The sequence below is a fragment of the Conger conger genome, chromosome 5 (assembly GCF_963514075.1).
Source record: "Conger conger chromosome 5, fConCon1.1, whole genome shotgun sequence".
Lineage (NCBI taxonomy): Eukaryota > Metazoa > Chordata > Actinopteri > Anguilliformes > Congridae > Conger > Conger conger.
In genome coordinates, this window is record NC_083764.1 from 31,112,997 (window position 1) to 31,132,829 (window position 19,833).

Below are 19,833 nucleotides of genomic sequence, written 5' to 3' on the forward strand. Positions count from 1 at the left end.
TAAAATTGGAGGGACACTATATAAAAAGGGCTGTAATTCCTACATGGTGCAAATATGGATGTAAAAACCCTAAAATGAAAGCTGAAAGTCTGCCCTTTAACCTCATCATGATTGTTTTATTTCAACTGTTTGTTTGCTGGAGTTCAGAGCGAAAACAACAAAAACACTGTCCAATCACGTATGGACGACACTGGAATTGTGTTTTTCTTCTACTTTTAAGCTTGTTGTGCTAGCTGAGAGGTGCCAAACTTCCTGAACTTGTTATCAGTGTTTTGGGCAGTTCTTGTTCCTGTTCACTCACCCTCCCCTCCTGACCCTCAACCCAGCAGAGCCATTGAGTGAATCAGCCAGCCACCAAGCTCAAAGAATGGAAACAACAATGAAATGGGACATTTTATTTGGATTTACAGTATGGCATTCTGTTCTGGAGCTGTACCTTCTGCTGTAAAAGCTGCCAAATGCCTATCTTCAGTACTGATTATGGGGGGACGATGAAAACTTTTGTGAATGACAAATTTAAAACAAGCGTGACGTTTTAAAGATGAATATTCTCCGAAGGCACCATAAATATACAGTGGGCTCCAGAATTAGAGGCACCCTTGACAAATATGCACAAAAAGTGCTGTAAACCAAGAAATAATACATTTATTGACATAAGCTTTATTTTCCAACATGCATAAAGTAGTGCACTTCATTAATGATTCAATGGAATCCACCAAAGTCTTACTTCCCCAAAAAACACAATTACACAATTATTGGCACCCCTAGTATAATACTTTGTGGCAAAGATGACAGGCATGAGTCTTTTCCTGTAATTTGTGATAAGGTTAGATAACACATTTGGAGGGATTTCTGACCATTCCTCCATGCAGATCTTTTCAGAATTATTGATATCCTTGGGATACGCCCTCTCCAGTTCAGATGAGATGTCAGGGGATTTGCTATGGGATGGCCACTGCAGAAAATGGTTGTTGTTTTTACCTCACCATTTCTCTGTAGATTTTGATGTATGCTTGGAGTCATTGACCTGTGGGACAATCTACCTACGTCCAAGACTCAGCTTTCTACCAGAGGCATCCAGATTTTTCTTCCAAAATTCCCTAGTACCATGTTTAATTCATTGTGCCATTGATCTTAAATACTGCCCCTGTACCACTGCCAAAAAATAAATCTCCAAAACATCAATAAGCCACCACCATATTTGACAGGTGCTTCTCCTAGTATGTATTCCATTTTGCCACCAAACTTGTTGATGGTGTGTATAGTCAAAACATTACATTTTTGTATTTATTTAGCATTCTCTTCCTGTCATAATTCCAATGAGGTTTGGCAAACTCAAGATGCTTGGTTTTGTTTATTGTGCTCAGTGGGCCACCCTTCAAAATAGTTTGCTGGTACTGTATGGGGGTGCCATTTTATGTTTTTATTATTATTATTATTATTATTATTGTTATTATTTTACGACTTCGCAACCACAAGACAGAACCAATTTCTGCAATTCTTAAACTGCGATTCTTGTTATTACTTATGGCCTCTGTCACAATCTTCCTGGGGATAATATGCAATTGCATCCCCTTCCTGGCATTCCATATGTTTTACACCTTTTTATTGTTGCCCTCACAGTGGTAAGTGGTATGTTTAACAGTTTATGTCTTTTTTGTGCCCATTACCCAACCTTATGAATTGACAGTTCTTTGGCTTTTCCAATGCGGATGGTTGATGAAGAGATTTTGCATGCTTATTACTTCATTTTCTATACTCCAGTGAAACAGGAAGTGACGGAATGACTTGTCATTAATGTTGAGGATATGGAATGAGGATATAGTTCCTAGACTTAGACTGGCTACAGGAATTTAGTTCATTTCACTTTGTTTGATTTAATCTAAACTAGTTGTTAGGGGTGTCAAACTGAAATGTTTTCACATTCCCCTGATTCCAATACAAACATATCTATCTTGCAGTACAAATCATTTTAGACAATTTCACTCAGCGTATCATATACGTGTAGACAGTTCAGTAAAAACATGTGCCTCTGATTAATGGCTCAAAGCCTCATCTGAAGAATATGCAGTGCAGACATGATGAGCAGAACAAGTGTGCAAACCAGACCTCTTACATTATAATGCATTAAAAAACTTAAAAGGAGTAAAGGTGAAAGGAGTCCTCCTCAAACGCACGTGATCATTGTCTTGTGGTTTTTCTGAGGTGGCATATTACTAGGGAAACAGAAAGAATCATGTTTGTCACAAGGAAACTTTTCAATAAAGTAAGAATATGGTAATCCTGGTCTAGGAGACAGGAGCAGTAATACTAATCAGAAAAATGACAACTTATTCAGATATTTTCAGGTTGCAGAGTGATTTATAAAACAGGCATGGTGCGCTCTATCACATACAATTTAGGCATGATGTCCTAAACCTTGTGTCCAAACCTACCTTCCAGAGTTCTTGTTTATTAGTGAACAGATTGGGGTTCAATGAGCGGATGAGGAAAGACATCTGGGTCAGCCCCCATTCGGATGGCCATGGCCTCTTCTTCAAGCTGGGGGAAAAGAGAGTGGGTATGAGGTCCTGCAGAATTGAGCTTAACCACTCTACCACATCCAGCTAGCAAAGGCCCCGCCAGCATATGTATCGAACATGATGCTAAATGTTCATCTAAAAAAATAAATGTATGTGTATATGTACAATGCACACATTTATGCAGGTGTTTGCTTGTGTCAAAGGTGTATGGAATGAAGAAAACATGGAAACAACAGTATTCCAATAGTGAAGGATTTTGAAGTTTCCTTAATGCTGTGGGAGGAATTCTACTGGCATGGTCTGGGTGTACGCATAGACTTAAAACATCCCTCTCAATTCTCACACATTGGGGCCAAATCTCAGTCTCAGGCCAGACCTCAAAATTCTCATGCACTGGGTCCAGATTTCACAGACACGCTTACGTCAGGCATTATAGAAATCTCATGCTTAAATACGTAGCGAACAACGAAATATATACGTTTTTTTATAGTTTATTTCTTGGCTTTGTCGCTGGTGGTAATATATCTAATTGGCTGACCAGTAGTTTTGCCACTCCGTTTCACAAAGAGGGAATAATGAAGTAAAACCCGGAAACCCTCATAAAACTGCAACATGGACAGAAGTAAAAACAGCGGTTCTGGGTTTTACTCAAGTATTTGGACAGCAGTACAGTTTTTGGTCTTTTGGCTCTGTACTCCAGCACATTGTATTTGAAATGAAATAATGGCTACGAGGCTAAAGGGCAGACTATCGGCTTAATTTGAAGGCATTCATACTGGAATTCTGTAAGAAATTACAGCCCTTTTTATACAGTTACTTCCATGGCTCAGGTAGAAGAAAGTGTCTCGAATTTCTGTGTCTGGTCTTGATTCTAGGCTGTTATTGTGTTTGTCGACAATTACAGTTAAGGATACCATTATGAGACTGGGAAATAAGAAAAATACAGTCAAAGACAAAAGCCAAATAATAGGCTTACCAAAATATTGTTTTTGTAACATCATTAACCCCCTGGGGTCTGAGGGCTAACTGAGGGACATTGGTGAATGGTGACTGTGCCTTTTTCAGCTTTTTATTGGACAGTATAGTATAGAGAGACAGGAAGAATGGGAGTGAGAGAGAGGGGAAGACATGCGACAAATGTCAGGCGGTCGGATTCGAACCACCGACGTCGCGGCTCGCAATGAGCATGTAGTCAGTACTCTACAGGCTGTGCCAACCGAGACACCCATTTGCGTAAATTTAATCAACTTTACAGTGCCTATAGAAAGTCATCATACCTTGTGAAAAGCTTTACCTTTTGGCACATTACACATTAAAATCAATTAAATTAAACTAAATTAAACTATTTTGAGCTGTATGTACACATTATAGCCATCATCTTTAAAATGAAAATAAAAGTTTGAAACATTCTGGACAATTATTAACAATGAATTAGTGAAATACCTGGTTTGGTTAAGTGATCAGCCCCTTAGTGTATGCCATTATAAACTTGCTCAGGTGCAACCTCAACTTCCAGATCAAACACCAGGCTAATTACCCAATTGTAGTGGTTTTGATACTTCAGAATAAAACCAGCTGTTTCTTGAAGATTCCACTACTAGTAGTGCACGTTACTGCAAATAGTTCACCATGGTTGCGAAAGCGCTTTCAAAAGACCTCCGGGATAAAGTTGTAGAAAGGCACAAGTTAGGAGAAGGCTACAAAAAGATTTTGAAGGCTTTAGCTATCCCTCTGAGTATCGTTCTGAGCATCATTAAGAAGTGGAAAGCCTATGCCTTCCACTACACCTTGCCTTGATCAAGCCGTCCATCCAAACTAGATGACTGAGCCAGGAGGACATTGATCAGATAAGCTACCAAGAGGCCAAAGGCAACTTTGGCTGCCATACACAAAGCTGGCCTGTATGGCTGGGTGGCCTTTTCTGAAAACATTCAGTCTCATTTGCATTATGCAAAAACACCTGGAAGATTCTGATGCCATGTGGCGAAAGGTGCTATGGTCAGACATGTTGCAGGTTGCCATCGATAGGCCAAAACAATGAGAAGCCTGAAGCCTTTTGGAACAATGTACTTTTGACTGATGAAACCAAAATGGAACTTTTTGGCCACCACCAAAGAAGGTATTTTTAGAGAAAAAAAAGGGGGACGCCTTTGTAGAGAAGAACACCTTGCTAACTGTTGAGCATGAAGGTGGATCCATTATGCTTTAGGGTTGTCTGGCAGGTGGAGGTACAGGAAATATTGTGCAATTAGAAGAAATTATTGATTCACCACAGTCCCCAGACATGAATATTATTGAAAATCTGTGTGCATCTAAAACATGCTGTACATGCAGGGAGGCCAATATAATATTTTTGTGCTAGAGGTGCTCTGCTAGGAAAATTCCAAAAGCGAGAATTGAAAACATCTTAGCTGGCTACAGGAAGCATTTGCAAGCTGTTATAGCTGTTACAACAAAGTACCAACTGACAGGGTCGCCAAACTTTTGCACAGGGCCATTTTAATTTCTTTATATTTTTTTTATTGTAAAAAATATAATTAAAAGTAAACTGGCTTTAAAATTAGAAGAAATGTGTCATATTTAACAGTGTACAATTTAGAGGTTAGGTTAGCTTCTGTTCACTCAACAGAATATTATCATATTAACTGTAAAAGGCTTTTTGCACACCACTGTACACACAGACTGCACTGATATACACAGTGAGCACTTTATTCTGTATTTTTTAGACTTATTAAGTCTTCTGCTGTCGCCTATCCACTTAGAGGTTTGACCCGTTGTGTGTATAGAGATCTTCTGCATATCCCTGTTGTAATGTGTGGTTGCAGCTCACTGGATGTTTTTTGCACCATTCTCTGCAAACTCTATAAACTGTTGTGCATGAAAATCACAGGAGATTTCTGAGATACTAAAACCACAATCAGTCACTTAGATCACATTTCTTACCCATTCTGATGTTTGGTCTAAACAGCAGGTGAACCACGAGACCATGTCTGCATGCTTTTATGCATAGTTGCTGCTACATGATTGGTAAATGATAATGATTGGCATTCGTATAGCGCCTTTATCTAAAGCACTGTACAATTTAAGCTTCTCATTCACCCATGCATACACACGCTCACACAGCAACGGCGACTGGCTACCATGCAAGGCACCAACCAGCTCGTCATGATCATTTAGGGGTTAGGTGTCTTGCTCAGGGACACTTCGACACACCCAGGGCGGGACTGAACCGGCAACCCTCTGACTGCCAGACAACTGCTCTAACCGCTTGAGCCAATGTCACTTTTGGCTGATTAAATATTTGCATTTACGAGCTGGTGTACAGGTGTACCTAATACAGTGGTTCATTTGACGCATTTGTCTCAGGAGATCTGAGCCATTACACTTCTTTTCTGGCAGAAAAAGCTGGGAAACGCTGGGACGATGCACTTGAAAAAAAAGGTTTGGAGCACTGAGAAAGAAAGCGGTGTGTGTGGGTTATGTATCTATGGCAACATCTCACCTAAACATTTTAACGTACACCATCCGTCGGTTGCAGAAGATATCACGCGTTGTTTATTTATTTATTGTTTTCGACTAACTGAAGGACACTCTGACACTGCCAAAACAAGCCTCTCCTCCATATTCTTGTATTTGAAACAATGTTAGGAAGCTGTCGTTAGGGTGTTAAGTCCTGCCCCATCTAAGCTGTGATTAGTCGGATCATGAAAAGTGACATTGACGAGTGCCATGCCTTTCTGAAAAGTTCTATTTCCTCTTTCTCTCACCCACAAACACAAATGTTTATTTAGAGTCACAGCGAGTATTGGTCCAATATTCCGTAACTTCACAGCAGCTCCGTAGCATGCAGGTTCACATCGCCTAAAACGCATTACATTGGAGATCTGACAAGACTTGGTAGCAGCATGAGAGTACAACACAAGAGGGTTACCATTTAGACACAACCTATATTGTCCTGGGGGAGTATACTACGAAGCAAGATTACAGGGTAATTTAAGATCTAACCCCGGGTTTCCTGTATTACGAAGATGAGTAACTTTAAATCTGGTTATATTCCAGCTGGCTTTCTCTGTGGTAAGCCGAAAAATGTAAACTAACTGACAACGGAAAGAATATAGTAGCTAAAATAATGCAAGCTTCTCGAACCCTGCGCGTTAATACCTACCTTCCCTTAATTATAAGATTCTTCAGTTTAAGAAAAACCTTTTTTTATTTTAAATATCTTGTATCAAGTTACATTTTAGGAGCTCTAGAATGTGTAGCCTAATTCCCATAGCAGAAATAAACTGTAGGCCAATTTGTTAGATTATAGCATTGCTGGTGGAATACTTTGTTTGCTGTTCGCGAGTGTTTCATTTTCCCATTTCAAACTTCTTATCCATTATATATCAGCTTTTTCCTTAGGTGAGAAATATGCCGCTCAAGTAGCCTACAGCCCAAGCTGCACTGCTAAAGGCTCGTTTTTGCATACACTGCTACTTTTACAGGAACGCACACAGCACTTGGTTAACAAATCCCATCTCCACTTGGTAACCACCTTCGTAGTACCAGTTCAGTCCAATAGCGGTTGTTTGCTTTTGTGAAGCCAGTTGACGCTACAAAACCCTGCATATGTTAAACTTGCTTTGTAGTACACCCCCAGCAGGACAAGGACTCCAAACATACATGGTAAAAAAGAAAGAAATGGTGAAGTAAAAACAAACATGTTCTGTAATGGCCATCTCAGTATATATGGGCTAACGGGGCTAAGCCTTCCCTATCGCTTGACAAAAAATGTAGCATTGTGTAGGTCTCGTTTGTCGTCTTATTTCATGTCAATGAAATAATGAATTGAAGCGATTTAGTTTGAATTATGGTGAAACCATAATTTGCTTATTATCTGTTTTCTAAGATGTCTTTAGAGGAAAACAACTAAAGAGATTCAGGACCAAACGATGTGCAGCTTAGGCAATAGGACAAATGTTTTGTGTTTCTTGGTTTCAACGAAAGGACTGGCTAGCTAACAGTGAACATAGCTAAGAATGAGCTTATCTGCTTCCCATGTTTGCTCGAAGAAGGCACCTAATCATAACTCCATATGGAGAACTAATGAACTTGTAAAGAAAAACCCGCTCACAGACAAATTGTGGATTGTGGGCAATTCCACAGTAATGTAAACCTGAGCATGAAAAAATAAAACTTACTTATTTCCAAATTAAAATGATTATGTCCCAAACAGAGAATTGTGACCATTTTGAAATCTGATAAAAAAATATTTATTAGTCCCATTACCATTGAAATCAATGCTATGACATTCAGAACCATTCCCGATGACAATAAATGTGTTATGATAAAACTGTATTGGAAAGTAGATCGTCAAACAATGTGCATTTCATACGTGTCACATCCATAACGCAATGGCGGTATAAAAATCAAGACGAAGAATATTTTCAATATTGCTATTCTTAAGTTCAGCCAAGCCTCCTGCATTACATGGATATCAAACTTTCTAAGTTTTTTTTTTTTTTTAGTAGGTAGAGATGTTCTTAAAAAACGTGACATTGTTGAATCATTGGTGTTATTAATTTGGCAGAAACTGAATGAATAATGTTTCGATTTGACCACAGTTAACAATTAATATCGCAATTTTGGTTCAATTTCTTCTTCTTTTTGTATAGTGCTTTTCACAGAAGACTGTCAAAGACATTTTACAGAGTAACACAGGAGAGAATTAAACATATCAGCCCTAAGCCCCCAATAGCATATACAAATGAATAAGCAGCCTTGTGGTGAATAATCTTTTCCCTTTTCCCACTGAAACTAGGGAGGATAACCGAAAACTTTCGGGAAATCAACATGAATATTATGATTAAAATCTCAGTTTAACCTTAAATTAACGTGTTGTGGACAATAATTCTGCTTAGGTGGAATTTTAATGTGATGAAATGACTGTTCTGTGGCCTTTAAGCGCTCATTTTACCAGCATTCCATCAATGTTAAATGCAGGACCCCGACGGCACCGAAAAACAGGCAGATTTCACTGACCATTCCATTGTTTACATTTATGGAGCTCGAAAATGGTGATGCAACAATAGCTTTTACTGGTTTAATTCACGCGCTCATACATGGCAGTTGGTGGCAGTTCGAACTGTCAAAAGTGTGACTAGCCAGGCCAATATTTTCGCTGGATACTCGGTATGTCCAGCCTTATAAGTCCAAAGTCCCTGGTTACTTTTGAATAGTTTTCTCAATGATTTTGACAATAGACATGATTTTGACAATAGACATGTCAGACTTCAATCATGTTAACGCTCTCGAGCGTGCGCCTACGTTTAAGTAGCAAATAAACGTGTTGTATTAACGTAATTTACATAGCAACTGAACTCTCTGATCACGCGGCTAACAGAAATTAATGACGATTCAGAAAATGTATAACTTTTAAAGGTTTAAAACATTGAATGCTTTTATTTATCGTTCGAATGACAAAGCGCCGTTAAAAAGCTAATTGTATGGCTTTGTGCTATTCGCGTATGCTAGCTACATCATGCTAAAATCGTACAGGGACCAGTAAAGGCTTAGAACACGCTAGCACTTAGTTATTGTAAGTTTGACCACCTCTACTGTGAAGCAAAAAAGTGGAAATGTATTGGCGAACTCACGTGCACACACAGCGTACATTCTGAAGCTTTGCCCTCGCTACTGAAACAATCCAGCGCATTTTACACCTGCACCTTGAACTGTGCCCTCCTTGCTTCTCCTTACGAAAATACCAACATTCGATAGCCACGCCCAGCGCACCACGCACCTTGCCAGTGACTGCACCAAAGCACCCTGTGAAGTTGATTCTTGTAAACAGGGCTCTAAGTGTAGTCTGACAAATGTATTGTAAAAGGAGAGTATAACTTAAATGGATACTCTATACTTTATTCTAGAACCTGAACGCATTCCAATTTTGTATCATCCATAAAGTAATCCTGCCTTATGTTTTTATTTCCCACATGTATAATTTTACATTTGGTTATATTGAATTTCAGTTGCCAGGTTTCTGCCCACTTCTGGATTCTTTTTCAATCGTATTGGATTAATTTAGTTAAAGGGGAATACCTCCCAGTTTGCTTTAACAAATTTACCTAATTCAATATAACTAATGCAGGGAGGAGTGGGGTAAATTGACACATGGTAAGTTGTCACACTGACAAAATAATAGAGATTACCACAAAAATTGCTATTTTGTGTCACTTCATATTCTGAGGCTAACTTCCTGCTTACATGTGGTCATGTACACACTAATCTGAGGTGAGGACTGTTCTCTTATTTCTTCTTCTTATTTTTCAACTTCAAAAGTTAAAAAAAGCATTTTATGTCATAAAATGTTTTTAGGCATTAATGGTGAAAATTATATTTCTGTACTGAGTAGAGGAAAGAATAGCTGCAGTCCTCTGTTAAACTGACCTTGGGCTTTGGCCATAATTAGCATACATGTCAGTTTGGAGCAAGTTGTGACAATTTTGCCCCACTATGAATTGGCACAAAGAACTTGCTCAAAAATCATTGTGATGCTGTGTAATCACCACCTATGTTTCTTATAATAGTACAATAGTACATATACCTGGAGTACACAAGACACAATTTAACCTAGTCTGACTATCCCAAGACCAGGCAAGACCAGGCATTTATGTGTGCCAGAACTGTGAATCTGACTCTGAAGAGTTTGATTAGTCATATACAGGTGCATCTCGAAAAATAAGAATATTGTGGAAAAGTTATTTTTTTTTGTAATTTCATTCAAAAAGTTAAACTTTCATATATTCTAGATTCATTACACAAAGTGAAATAATTCAAGCCTTTTTTTGTTTTAATCTTTTTTTAAACAAACTTTTTTTTTAAGGAACTTTTCCATGATATTCTAATTTTTTTTGATACACCTGTATACAGTAGACTACAAGTGCCACATTACCACTTCCGAACCCACTCCAAAATGCCACCAGTAGTTCCTACCATCTTCATTTTCATAATGTGTCAATCATGTGGGACCTTATCAAAGCACTTTTGGAAACTGAAATATATACTTTCATCAAGTCCTGCTACAAACAAAACACTAGGTAGCTTCCTCAGAATGTTGACTGCCAAAAGAAAGTTTCTCAGGTATGACCTTCCCTTGTGAAAAACCATGTTGGCTAACCCTTAGGATGTTATTATTTTAAAGATAAGACTGGACACACCTAGATTAGCACACACTTTGCTGTGTGTGTGTGTGCGCATGTTGCACAGGTGAGGTTGCATCTGCTGTTTTTGATGTGTGTACATACATATGTGCATGTGTTGTATAGGCATTGTTGTACTTGTTCTTGTTAAGTCGACATGTGTATGTTTAACAGTGTTGTACCTGCTCTCTTAGGTAGGTGGGCAAGCAGGGCCCAAGGCCCCTCAGAGTTAGCCCTACTATAAAGCACCAGATGGACAGTCCTGCTTCCACTGCTGCCAGTAGTGTACTGGGAAACCACAATGCCAGAGTGGTGTCCTGAAAGCAGATACTTGGTTTTGGTCATGCACACACTAATAAAACCCCTTTTTTTATATATAGAATTGATATTTTATTCCCCGATTTTTCCAACCGCCAAATTCAGCCAAACTTGTTGATTTCCTGGCAGCTGCCATTCCTGCCAATGTCAGGAGAAGTTCCTCCTCCGTTTCACATGACGCCTATTCTCACTATTTTCAAAAAATGCAGAAGCAACACCAATCACACACTGCCCATGTAACTGGAAGAGAACAAGGTCAGTGTATTTTTGGTTTGTGAGACTGCCGACTGCAGTCCCTGAGGCTGAGCCAATTGTTGCCTCTCAGGGAATGCTTTTGCTGAAAAAACACGGTGTTACAGCCTGAGACACCTGGAGGCCTCTCAGAGAAAATTTTGAAATTATATACTCTCCAGTTAAAAAAATTTTTTTATGAGATGTTCTGTTTTCAACCTCATTTGTTATTTTTTAAGTGGATTAATTTCAGGACAATTAAACTGGACATGGCCACATTTAAGGCCTAAGCAAAAAGCAAAAAACACATCTTGGACTAACTAAGCAAACCACAGAAAGACAGGACCACCGGGAGGAGACTCACATAAATGCGGGTGGTGTCAAAGGGGCAGTCTGTCATGAAGGATGAGTGGGGGCTAATGGGATGGTCAGTAGAGTTGCAGTTCACCATGAGACTGCGACCATTCCCATCAATGGTGAGACTGATGGCCAGGAGCAGACCCACACAACATGCAGTAGACAACAGGGCATTCAGGAAGGATGATACCAGAAGACTCACATGCTAAAGAAGGGGTTAATGAATAAGGTGTTTAAAATGTTGTCTTGGCACCCATTACATGTCTTAATAAAAAGTTGTGTGTACAAGGAAAAATGCTATTAAATGAAATACTGAGACCAGGATAGTAAAATAAATTACCATTTTCCAAAGATAGAGATTTTTTGACACCAAAACAGCAATGATGCCAGTTGCAATGCTCTGAAAATAAAAATTAATATTACATGAAAGGGTGACAAGACAAAAATATGTATTGCAATACTTTGACTTAAAATAAAAACCATTAAAGAAACCGTAAATCTACAATCTAAGACGAGTACGTTTACTGACCAGGAGTCCCGAAGTCACAGATATTATGTTGGCAGCAGAGTATTCGGTTGTGATTTTAGCGTTCGGTTTTGAAATATGACGTAAAATGCTGCCGTGAACAATTGCTCCCAAGAGTAAGTTTATGTGCCCCACGAAAATCAATGTTATTCCTTTCTTCATTAGTCGCCGTGGCCCCTTGCGTTTATCTGAAAAAAAAATACAACTCGACAGTGTAGCTTGACTTGAAAACTTAAAGTGCAATTTACGATTAGAAAATAAATATTTTATGCCACTGACACATTTTGACGGTGTATACATACAGTTAAATGCAACGGTAGTGGGACAGTAACACGATTTCGGATGTTTGGGCATAGAGTTAGATACCTGACAAACGACACACTGTGAATGGGGAAGTGGCCGCTTCCACCATAAGTTAAAGGGGAATACCAAGCATTTTAAACAGTAAAATGTGTCCATGAGTTGTCCTTTCGGCAATAGAAAAAGAGTCATATTTTTCGTTGTTCTTTTGTAAAGAGAATCGCGCTGCCTCAAGCTTTTACTGCGGGTCATCCACACTTCAAACGCGATCTGCACTTAAAATTTTGGTGCGCATCTACATACTCCAAATGATACAATTTGCTTATTTTAACACCCAATAATAAAATTTTAAAAAATGGAATACTACAAAATAATAATTATGTTTAATGCATGGCAATTTTTTCAAAATTCCACAATAATCATGAGAACCACCTTCGCATGTATCCGTTTCGATTACGTGCGTTTTTACATTGGGTATTAAGAATTATGGAATAGCAAACTCTAAAATATTCACTATTCAATTCAGTACATGGCACAATTTTAAAATTACGAATGTTAATTAAACTGTTGTATTCAAGAATTATATTCTTGAAGATCACTAACCATAGTATACTTAAGCATTATGGAACGAGAACCTGTGGTATATCGTGGATCAACTAGCACTAACACAACTAGCGGGGTGGTTAGGCATGATGTGAAGCGGAGTGCTGTCCCACCCCCTAGCTGCACCAATATTCACGATATTTTTATGCTAAATGTATTTTCCCGATGAACAGTAGTTTATTGGTTGCTAAACAATGGTATTGTGAATGTCAGCAAGAAATAATGTATCCCCACTCCACTATCAAAGCAACGGTACTAACGTTAGCTAACATAGGACATATTAGGAATAATTTATCCCCACTGTATTAACGTTAGCTAGCTTGCTAGTTTACGTTACAGCAGACGACACTGAATTTGTCATTTGTAATTTGTTTTTGTTGTAGACGTTTATTTGGACACTGCCAGACACATTTGCTTCGCCGGGTTTGGTGGTCTTGCTGGTATATCAATGCGAGGATGTCGCCTAAGTTGTATTTGTTTAGTTCCTACTCCTTTCCAAATCAAAGGACACTTCAAACTCACTCATTTTATTTTACTTTGGTAGGCAACTACCGGTGGGGTGATGATAACGTAAAGTGACGTTCATTTCAATTACAAAGTAGATAACGGTGATCTACAAACGCGAGTAATTTTACTGTAGGAATTTTGAATTATGGGATTATTATAAATAAATCAAAAATGGAAATCGTATTCAATACACTTCTATTTAGAAAATGTAATCAGACTGTTTTCAAGAAACCATACCAGGTATGCTATTGATTTTTTGACTTCCTACTGGAAGACTTTGGAATAATGGGATTTAAAATTCTTCCAAAATGTCAATTGTATTCAATACTTAGGACGATTTCAAAATCTATAAAAAAATTTTTATCAAACTGTTCTCAGGCCAGACCATGACATTCTTTAAGAACACATCCCAGGTAAACAAGCCATCAATTCTGTGCTTTTTTTACAGTAGGAATTTGGAATTATGGCATGGCAAACTCCAGCATATTGGCCATTCATTTCAATACATTGCACTATTTAAAAAACCATTAACAAATTTAGTCAAATAGTTGAAGAACACTATCCTAGGTCTACATGCCATTGACACTATTAATTTGTACTGTACGAATATGGGATTGCAAGATTTTCCAACAAGGCAACTGAATTCACTACATGTCACTTTTTAAAAATGTATTTAAAATGTAAATCAAACAGTTTTCAGGAAAAAAACCACTAGAGTCTTGAAGAACACCATCCCAGGTATAGGTCCTAATGACTATGTGAAATTTCACTATAGGAATTTGGAATTATGGGATTGAAAATTAATCCAAAGGGCGGCACGGATGTTGCAGTGGGTAGCACTGCCGCCTCACAGCAAGGAGGTCCTGGGTTCGAATCCCCGTTGGCCGGGGCCTCTCTGTGTGGAGTTTGCATGTTCTCCCCGTGTTTGTGTGGGTTTCCTCCAGGTACTCCGGTTTCCTCCCACAGTCCAAAGACATGCAGGTTAGGCTGATTGGAGAGTCTAAATTGCCCGTGGGTATGAGTGTGTGAGTGAATGGTGTGTGTGCCCTGCGATGGACTGGCGACCTGTCCAGGGTGTATTCCTGCCTTTCGCTCAATGTATGCTGGGATAGGCTCCAGCCCCCCTGCGACCCTGTTCAGGATAAGCGGGTTAGGATAATGAATGAATGAATGAATGAATGAATGAATGAATGAATGAATGAATGAATGAAAATGAATCCAAAATGGCAATTGTATTCTGTATATGCCGCTTTTCAAAAATGTATAAAAAATTTAAATCAAACTGTTTTCAGGAAAATCCAACAGATTCTTGAAGCACCTGACCACAATTTGGAGAGCCACAGCAAAGGGTCTGAATACTTATGTCAATGAGAGATTTCAGTTTTCAGTTGATTTTAAATAGCCACTGTACACCTGGCATGGCTCTTCAAGTGCTATGTATTGAATAGAATGGCGATTATAGCGGAGTTTAAAATCCCATAATTCCAAATTCCTACAGTAAGAATGCACAGAATCCTTGGCATCTGGGATGGGATGGTTCTCCTCTTGATTATAGTTGACTTTCCGAAAAACAGTTTTTTTTTTAATAGTGCCATGAATTGCAATTCATGGAAAATATGGGAGAGATGCCAGCCCATAATTCCGAATTCCTACAGTGAAATTTCACATAGTTGAAAGGACCTATACCTGGGATGGTGTTATTCAAAATTCTCGTGGTTCTTCCTGAAAACAGTTTGATTTAAATTTTAAATGAATTCTTAAATAGTGCCATGTATTGAATACAATTGCCATTTTGGAGGATTTTGCAATGCCCTAATCCAAAATTCCAACAGTAAAAATGCAGATTTTTGATGTCATGTATACCTGGGTTAGAGTTCTGTCCTGAAAACAGTTTGATTTACATTTTTTGTAAATTTTTAAATAGTGCCATATAGTGAATATGGTAACCATTTTGGAAGAATTTGCGATCTCATAATTCCTATTCCTACAGTAAAAATTGACGCAATCAATGCCATATTTACTTGGCCATTTGCTCTTCAAGAAGTATGTGGTATTTCCTAAAAACAGTTTGATTTACATTTTATTTTTTTAAATGCTACGTATTGAATACATTTACCATTTTGGAGGACATGGCAAACACATAATTACAAATTACAAATTACAGTACAAAGTCACAATCAATGGCATGTACACCTGACATGGTGTTCTTCAAGATTTAAGTGGTACTTCTTGAAAACACCTTTATTTTTATTTTTTTAATGAATTCGTAATAGTGCTATGTATTGAATAAATTTACCATTTTGGAGGATTTTGCAATGCCCTAATCCCAAATTCCTACAGTAAAAATGAATGCAATCAATGCCATATATACTTAGCATGGAGCTCTTTAAGATTTTAGTGTTTTTTCTTGAAAGCTGTTTGATTAAAAAGGTTTAATAGATTTTAATATAGTGCCATGTATTGAATAAAATAGCAATTTCTGATGATTTTGGAATCCCATGATTCAAAGTTTGCACAGTAAAAAGCCACGCAATCAATGGCATGTATACATGGCCTGATGTACTTCAAGAATCTAGTGGTTTCTCCTGAAAGCAATTTGATTGCAATGTTTTCCCTGTATTGAATACAATTACCATTTTGGAGGATTTTCAATCCCATAATACCCATTGTAAAAACGCACGTAATCGATGGCACGGATACCTGCGAAGGTGCCTTTAATGAATAACCTATAGTGGAACGTTGAAAACATTTCGAGTCGACTTTTGGTTTTTATGGAATTAAATTATTTGTATGATCATGCATTAAAAATAATTACCATTTTGGAGTATTCAATGTTATTATTTTTATGATTGCATTTTTTAAATAACCAAACGGTAGCATTTGGAGTATTGAACGGGTGAGTAGTATAAAGTCGTTAAAACAAGATTTACCGTAAACCGTATATGCGCACCAGACATTTAAGTGCGGATAGTTTGACCGACGTTTTTCGAAGTGCGGATGGCGTGGCCACAGTGAGCTTTTGAGGCTTAGCGTAAACATTATGTAGGCTACTTTCCGCTACATTGCGTATAAATGGTAGGTCCTGTGAAACACAACATATACCGATATGCCATTGTAAACTACCTCGAATGACTTGCTTTCGCTCTTCGTGAGCGGAGATGACCGTAGGGTAAACCTATGGAAGCCGCTACAATCGTATTGTTACCTCTATCCCAGGTTAATAATACAATACTCTGCATTTGAGCTATGAAAAGAGCCTACTTACTCACGAGATAGATAGCCATTAGGTCAAGCTGGAAGTAGCTGCGTCTCCAGTTCACTTTGGGCACGTGAAAAAAGTTTCGAAGAAGTATTCGTGGTCACGAAAACAGATCTTGTCTGGACCTCTTTCGTCCTCCATTGCCCTCAAATAGGGGGCAACAAGGATGCATTCCGTCTGCAACACGACGAGTCCCATTCAGTCTCCATCGCTGTACAGTTACAACAAGCACCACCAATCCCCCACCCTCGGTTTAGGATCTGGTAGTTGTGGCTCTACCGCTGCTGCAGCTGCGTCCACGGTGGCATGTTCGGCGTTTCGCTCCCTACTCCGCTGTGTATTCAGGTTCAAATATATAACCATCCACGTGTCCTGGCCACCACTCTTCATTTCCGTTGCTCCATAGCAAATTAATGGTTCGTATTGTTTTTTGGCAGGTTATTCACTTATGAGAGATGTAAGGATGCCTTAGTTTATAGCAACCCCTGCTTAATGTTTAACATCGTTGCCATAGTAACCAGTCCAAATAAGGGCATCGGTATCATCAAGGGTTTCCCCTACTGCCATCTCAATGAAGGAAGGTTAAAATCGCTACGCAAGTAAATCGAGTTAGTTTATAACGACATATATGTACATGTTCTGTTTCAACTAGCATTTATACGCAATGTAGCTCATTTCCCTGAAAAAGCTCAAACAAGTCTTATTTTTCTGTCTTAAGGTCCTTACACACCGGACGCGATGCGAATTTGCGACTTTGCGAGAATTTTTTTTTTTACAAAAGATTCGCCTAAGTTTCAGAACGAAAAAAAACATGGATTCAACTTCATCCAGTGATGACGATGTGGTCCTCTACCTCCTCACTCGACAGAAGAAGAGGAGATTTTGGGTACATCCTGTATTATCCTCTACTTCTAAAAGTAAACTACATAAGCTTACAATCCTGATAGCCGAGTTGTTCGGCGATGCTGCTCCACACGTTGTCCTTAACGTCATTATCTTTGTACTGTTGATGTTCCTTATCATATAACACGGGGTTTTGAGACACACAAACAATTAACTGGTCCGCCATTTTCTATTTTTATATGGTTTTGTAAACTAATCTGGAATCACTTGTGGCACTCTTTGCTGTACCGTGCGTAGTGTACATTGTCGTAACGTCGTTCCACGCAATGTGATTGGTTGATGCGTTTATTCGCAGCGCGAAACTTCAGAAGTTTCGCTCCTGGATGCGAAAAAAAACCCGTCGTTTTTTCGCGGCGAAATATTCGCGCCCGGTGTGTAAGGACTCATAGGAAACCAGCAGTTCTAAAAAATCCGGTGTGTAAGGACCTTTAAAGTCCGCATCGAAGCCTTGCGGAAAGTACGTTACACAGTGCTTACGCCACGCCCCAAAAGGTCGAGGCAGCGATATTCTCCGTACAAAGCGAAGAATTGCATTCTCCTCTATTGCCCACAGGACAGCCCAGGGGTATAGTAGTAGCACATTTTTATTTTTTATTAAATTTTTTTTTTTTTTTTATATTTCCTGAGAAATATAGCTTATTATTATGGTTTCTTCATTTTTCTACCCAAGACACTAAAACTATTGGATTCGTGTGACTTGGACCAATAACTATAGAGAATATTACATGAAAGGCAAATAACTACACAACTTCCCTGTGTTCGGAAGACAGTGTTAGCTCACAATGTTCCAAACACCTATTCACCTATACCGTCTATATAAAACGATGTGTGTAAGAGCGTGAACAATTTTACAAGGAACACTTTTGGCTGAGCTGTATAAGCTTTCCCGATTCGCAGTCTCTCAGCTTCGCCACCACACTGTCACAGGGACACAATTACCATCTTATTGTATGCTAAAACGGGTCGCGGAAGGAATTAGACTTTCCGCACATTTTATTCGCCATGAAAGTTGCACTGTTGGGAACATCGTGAGCAAACGTAGCGTTCGGAACACGGTAAGCCTACGTTAGCTACCACAGCACAATCATTTCTCCACAAAAACATACTCACCGAATCCACACATTTCGTCGGCTTAGGAAGCCTTTTTTCCAGAAGTTAAGGGGGTTAGAATGGTGTGGCCGAAAATAATCCTTTTGTCTTCCTTTTTTCTCAAGCTGTACAAAGTCGCCCGTGACGTAATACACTTTACCTGAGATGCGGAAGTGAATAAAAATATCAAAGGTCATTAGCCGTGTCCGAAACAAGCGGGCAAAACCAAGGGTGGGTTACATTATCTTTCACTCCTCCCTCCTTAACTCCACTCCTCCACTCCAGCGGAAAAATGTGGACCAAAGGAGTGGAGTTGACGAGTGGCGCAAAGGATTTCACCATATCTGTTTTTACTTTATACACATATTCTCACAACCTATATTATTAACAATTATTTATTTATTATTAACCATTATTTATACAGGGTAGGTTGACTGAGCATGCATGCTCTTTTGCAGCAACGCCCTGTTAAAAAGAGATTTGTCCTTGAAAGGTAGAGTCAATTACTAAGGCTGAAGGAATATCTTGGCTCACATATGCTGCTCTTTCTTTACATCTTGACAGTAAATTCAGTAAAACTGTTGATCAGATGGTCTTTAACTTACTTTATATGGAAAAATCGTACACACTATATAAAAAAGTGTGGTTATGAATAATTATGAATCTGGAGGGCTTAATTTCCTGGATTTTCCCACCATAAATACCTATAAAATCAATTGGGCTAAGCATTTTCTAATTTTAAATATTTAAATTTGGAATCTTATTCATCATCACAGACACCTTAATACTTTTTAGGAATCAGCCCAGCTGATTCCCCTGTATACTGAATTTCTATTGTATTCCTTTGTTATCCAAAAATAAAAAAATAAATAAAGTGGCACAAAGGAGTGAATGAGGGGGAATTGAGAAAATTGGGACAAGGGCCCTTTTCGAAACCAAAATAAAATGCTCCCTTCACTTCTTCCCTCCAATGAAGTGAGCCCTCCAGTGACATACTTGTGACATATCATGGAAGGAAGCTCTTCCTGAACGAGG

At 38.7% G+C, this 19,833-nt stretch overlaps 1 protein-coding gene across 1 annotated transcript; it reads right to left on the reverse strand.

Moving 5' to 3' along the window:
* Positions 1 to 380: 380 nt before the first annotated feature.
* LOC133129394 (keratinocyte-associated protein 3) lies at positions 381 to 18,959 on the reverse strand. The gene is made up of 7 exons (XM_061243454.1): positions 18,820 to 18,959; positions 12,141 to 12,325; positions 11,952 to 12,011; positions 11,619 to 11,816; positions 10,888 to 11,022; positions 2,436 to 2,541; positions 381 to 2,216 (listed from the first exon to the last, which is right to left on the reverse strand). The coding sequence occupies exons 1-6, from the start codon at positions 18,830 to 18,832 to the stop codon at positions 2,455 to 2,457; spliced, it is 678 nt and encodes a 225-aa protein (XP_061099438.1). The 5' UTR covers positions 18,833 to 18,959; the 3' UTR covers positions 381 to 2,216; positions 2,436 to 2,454.
* Between the last annotated feature and the right edge of the window lie 874 nt (positions 18,960 to 19,833).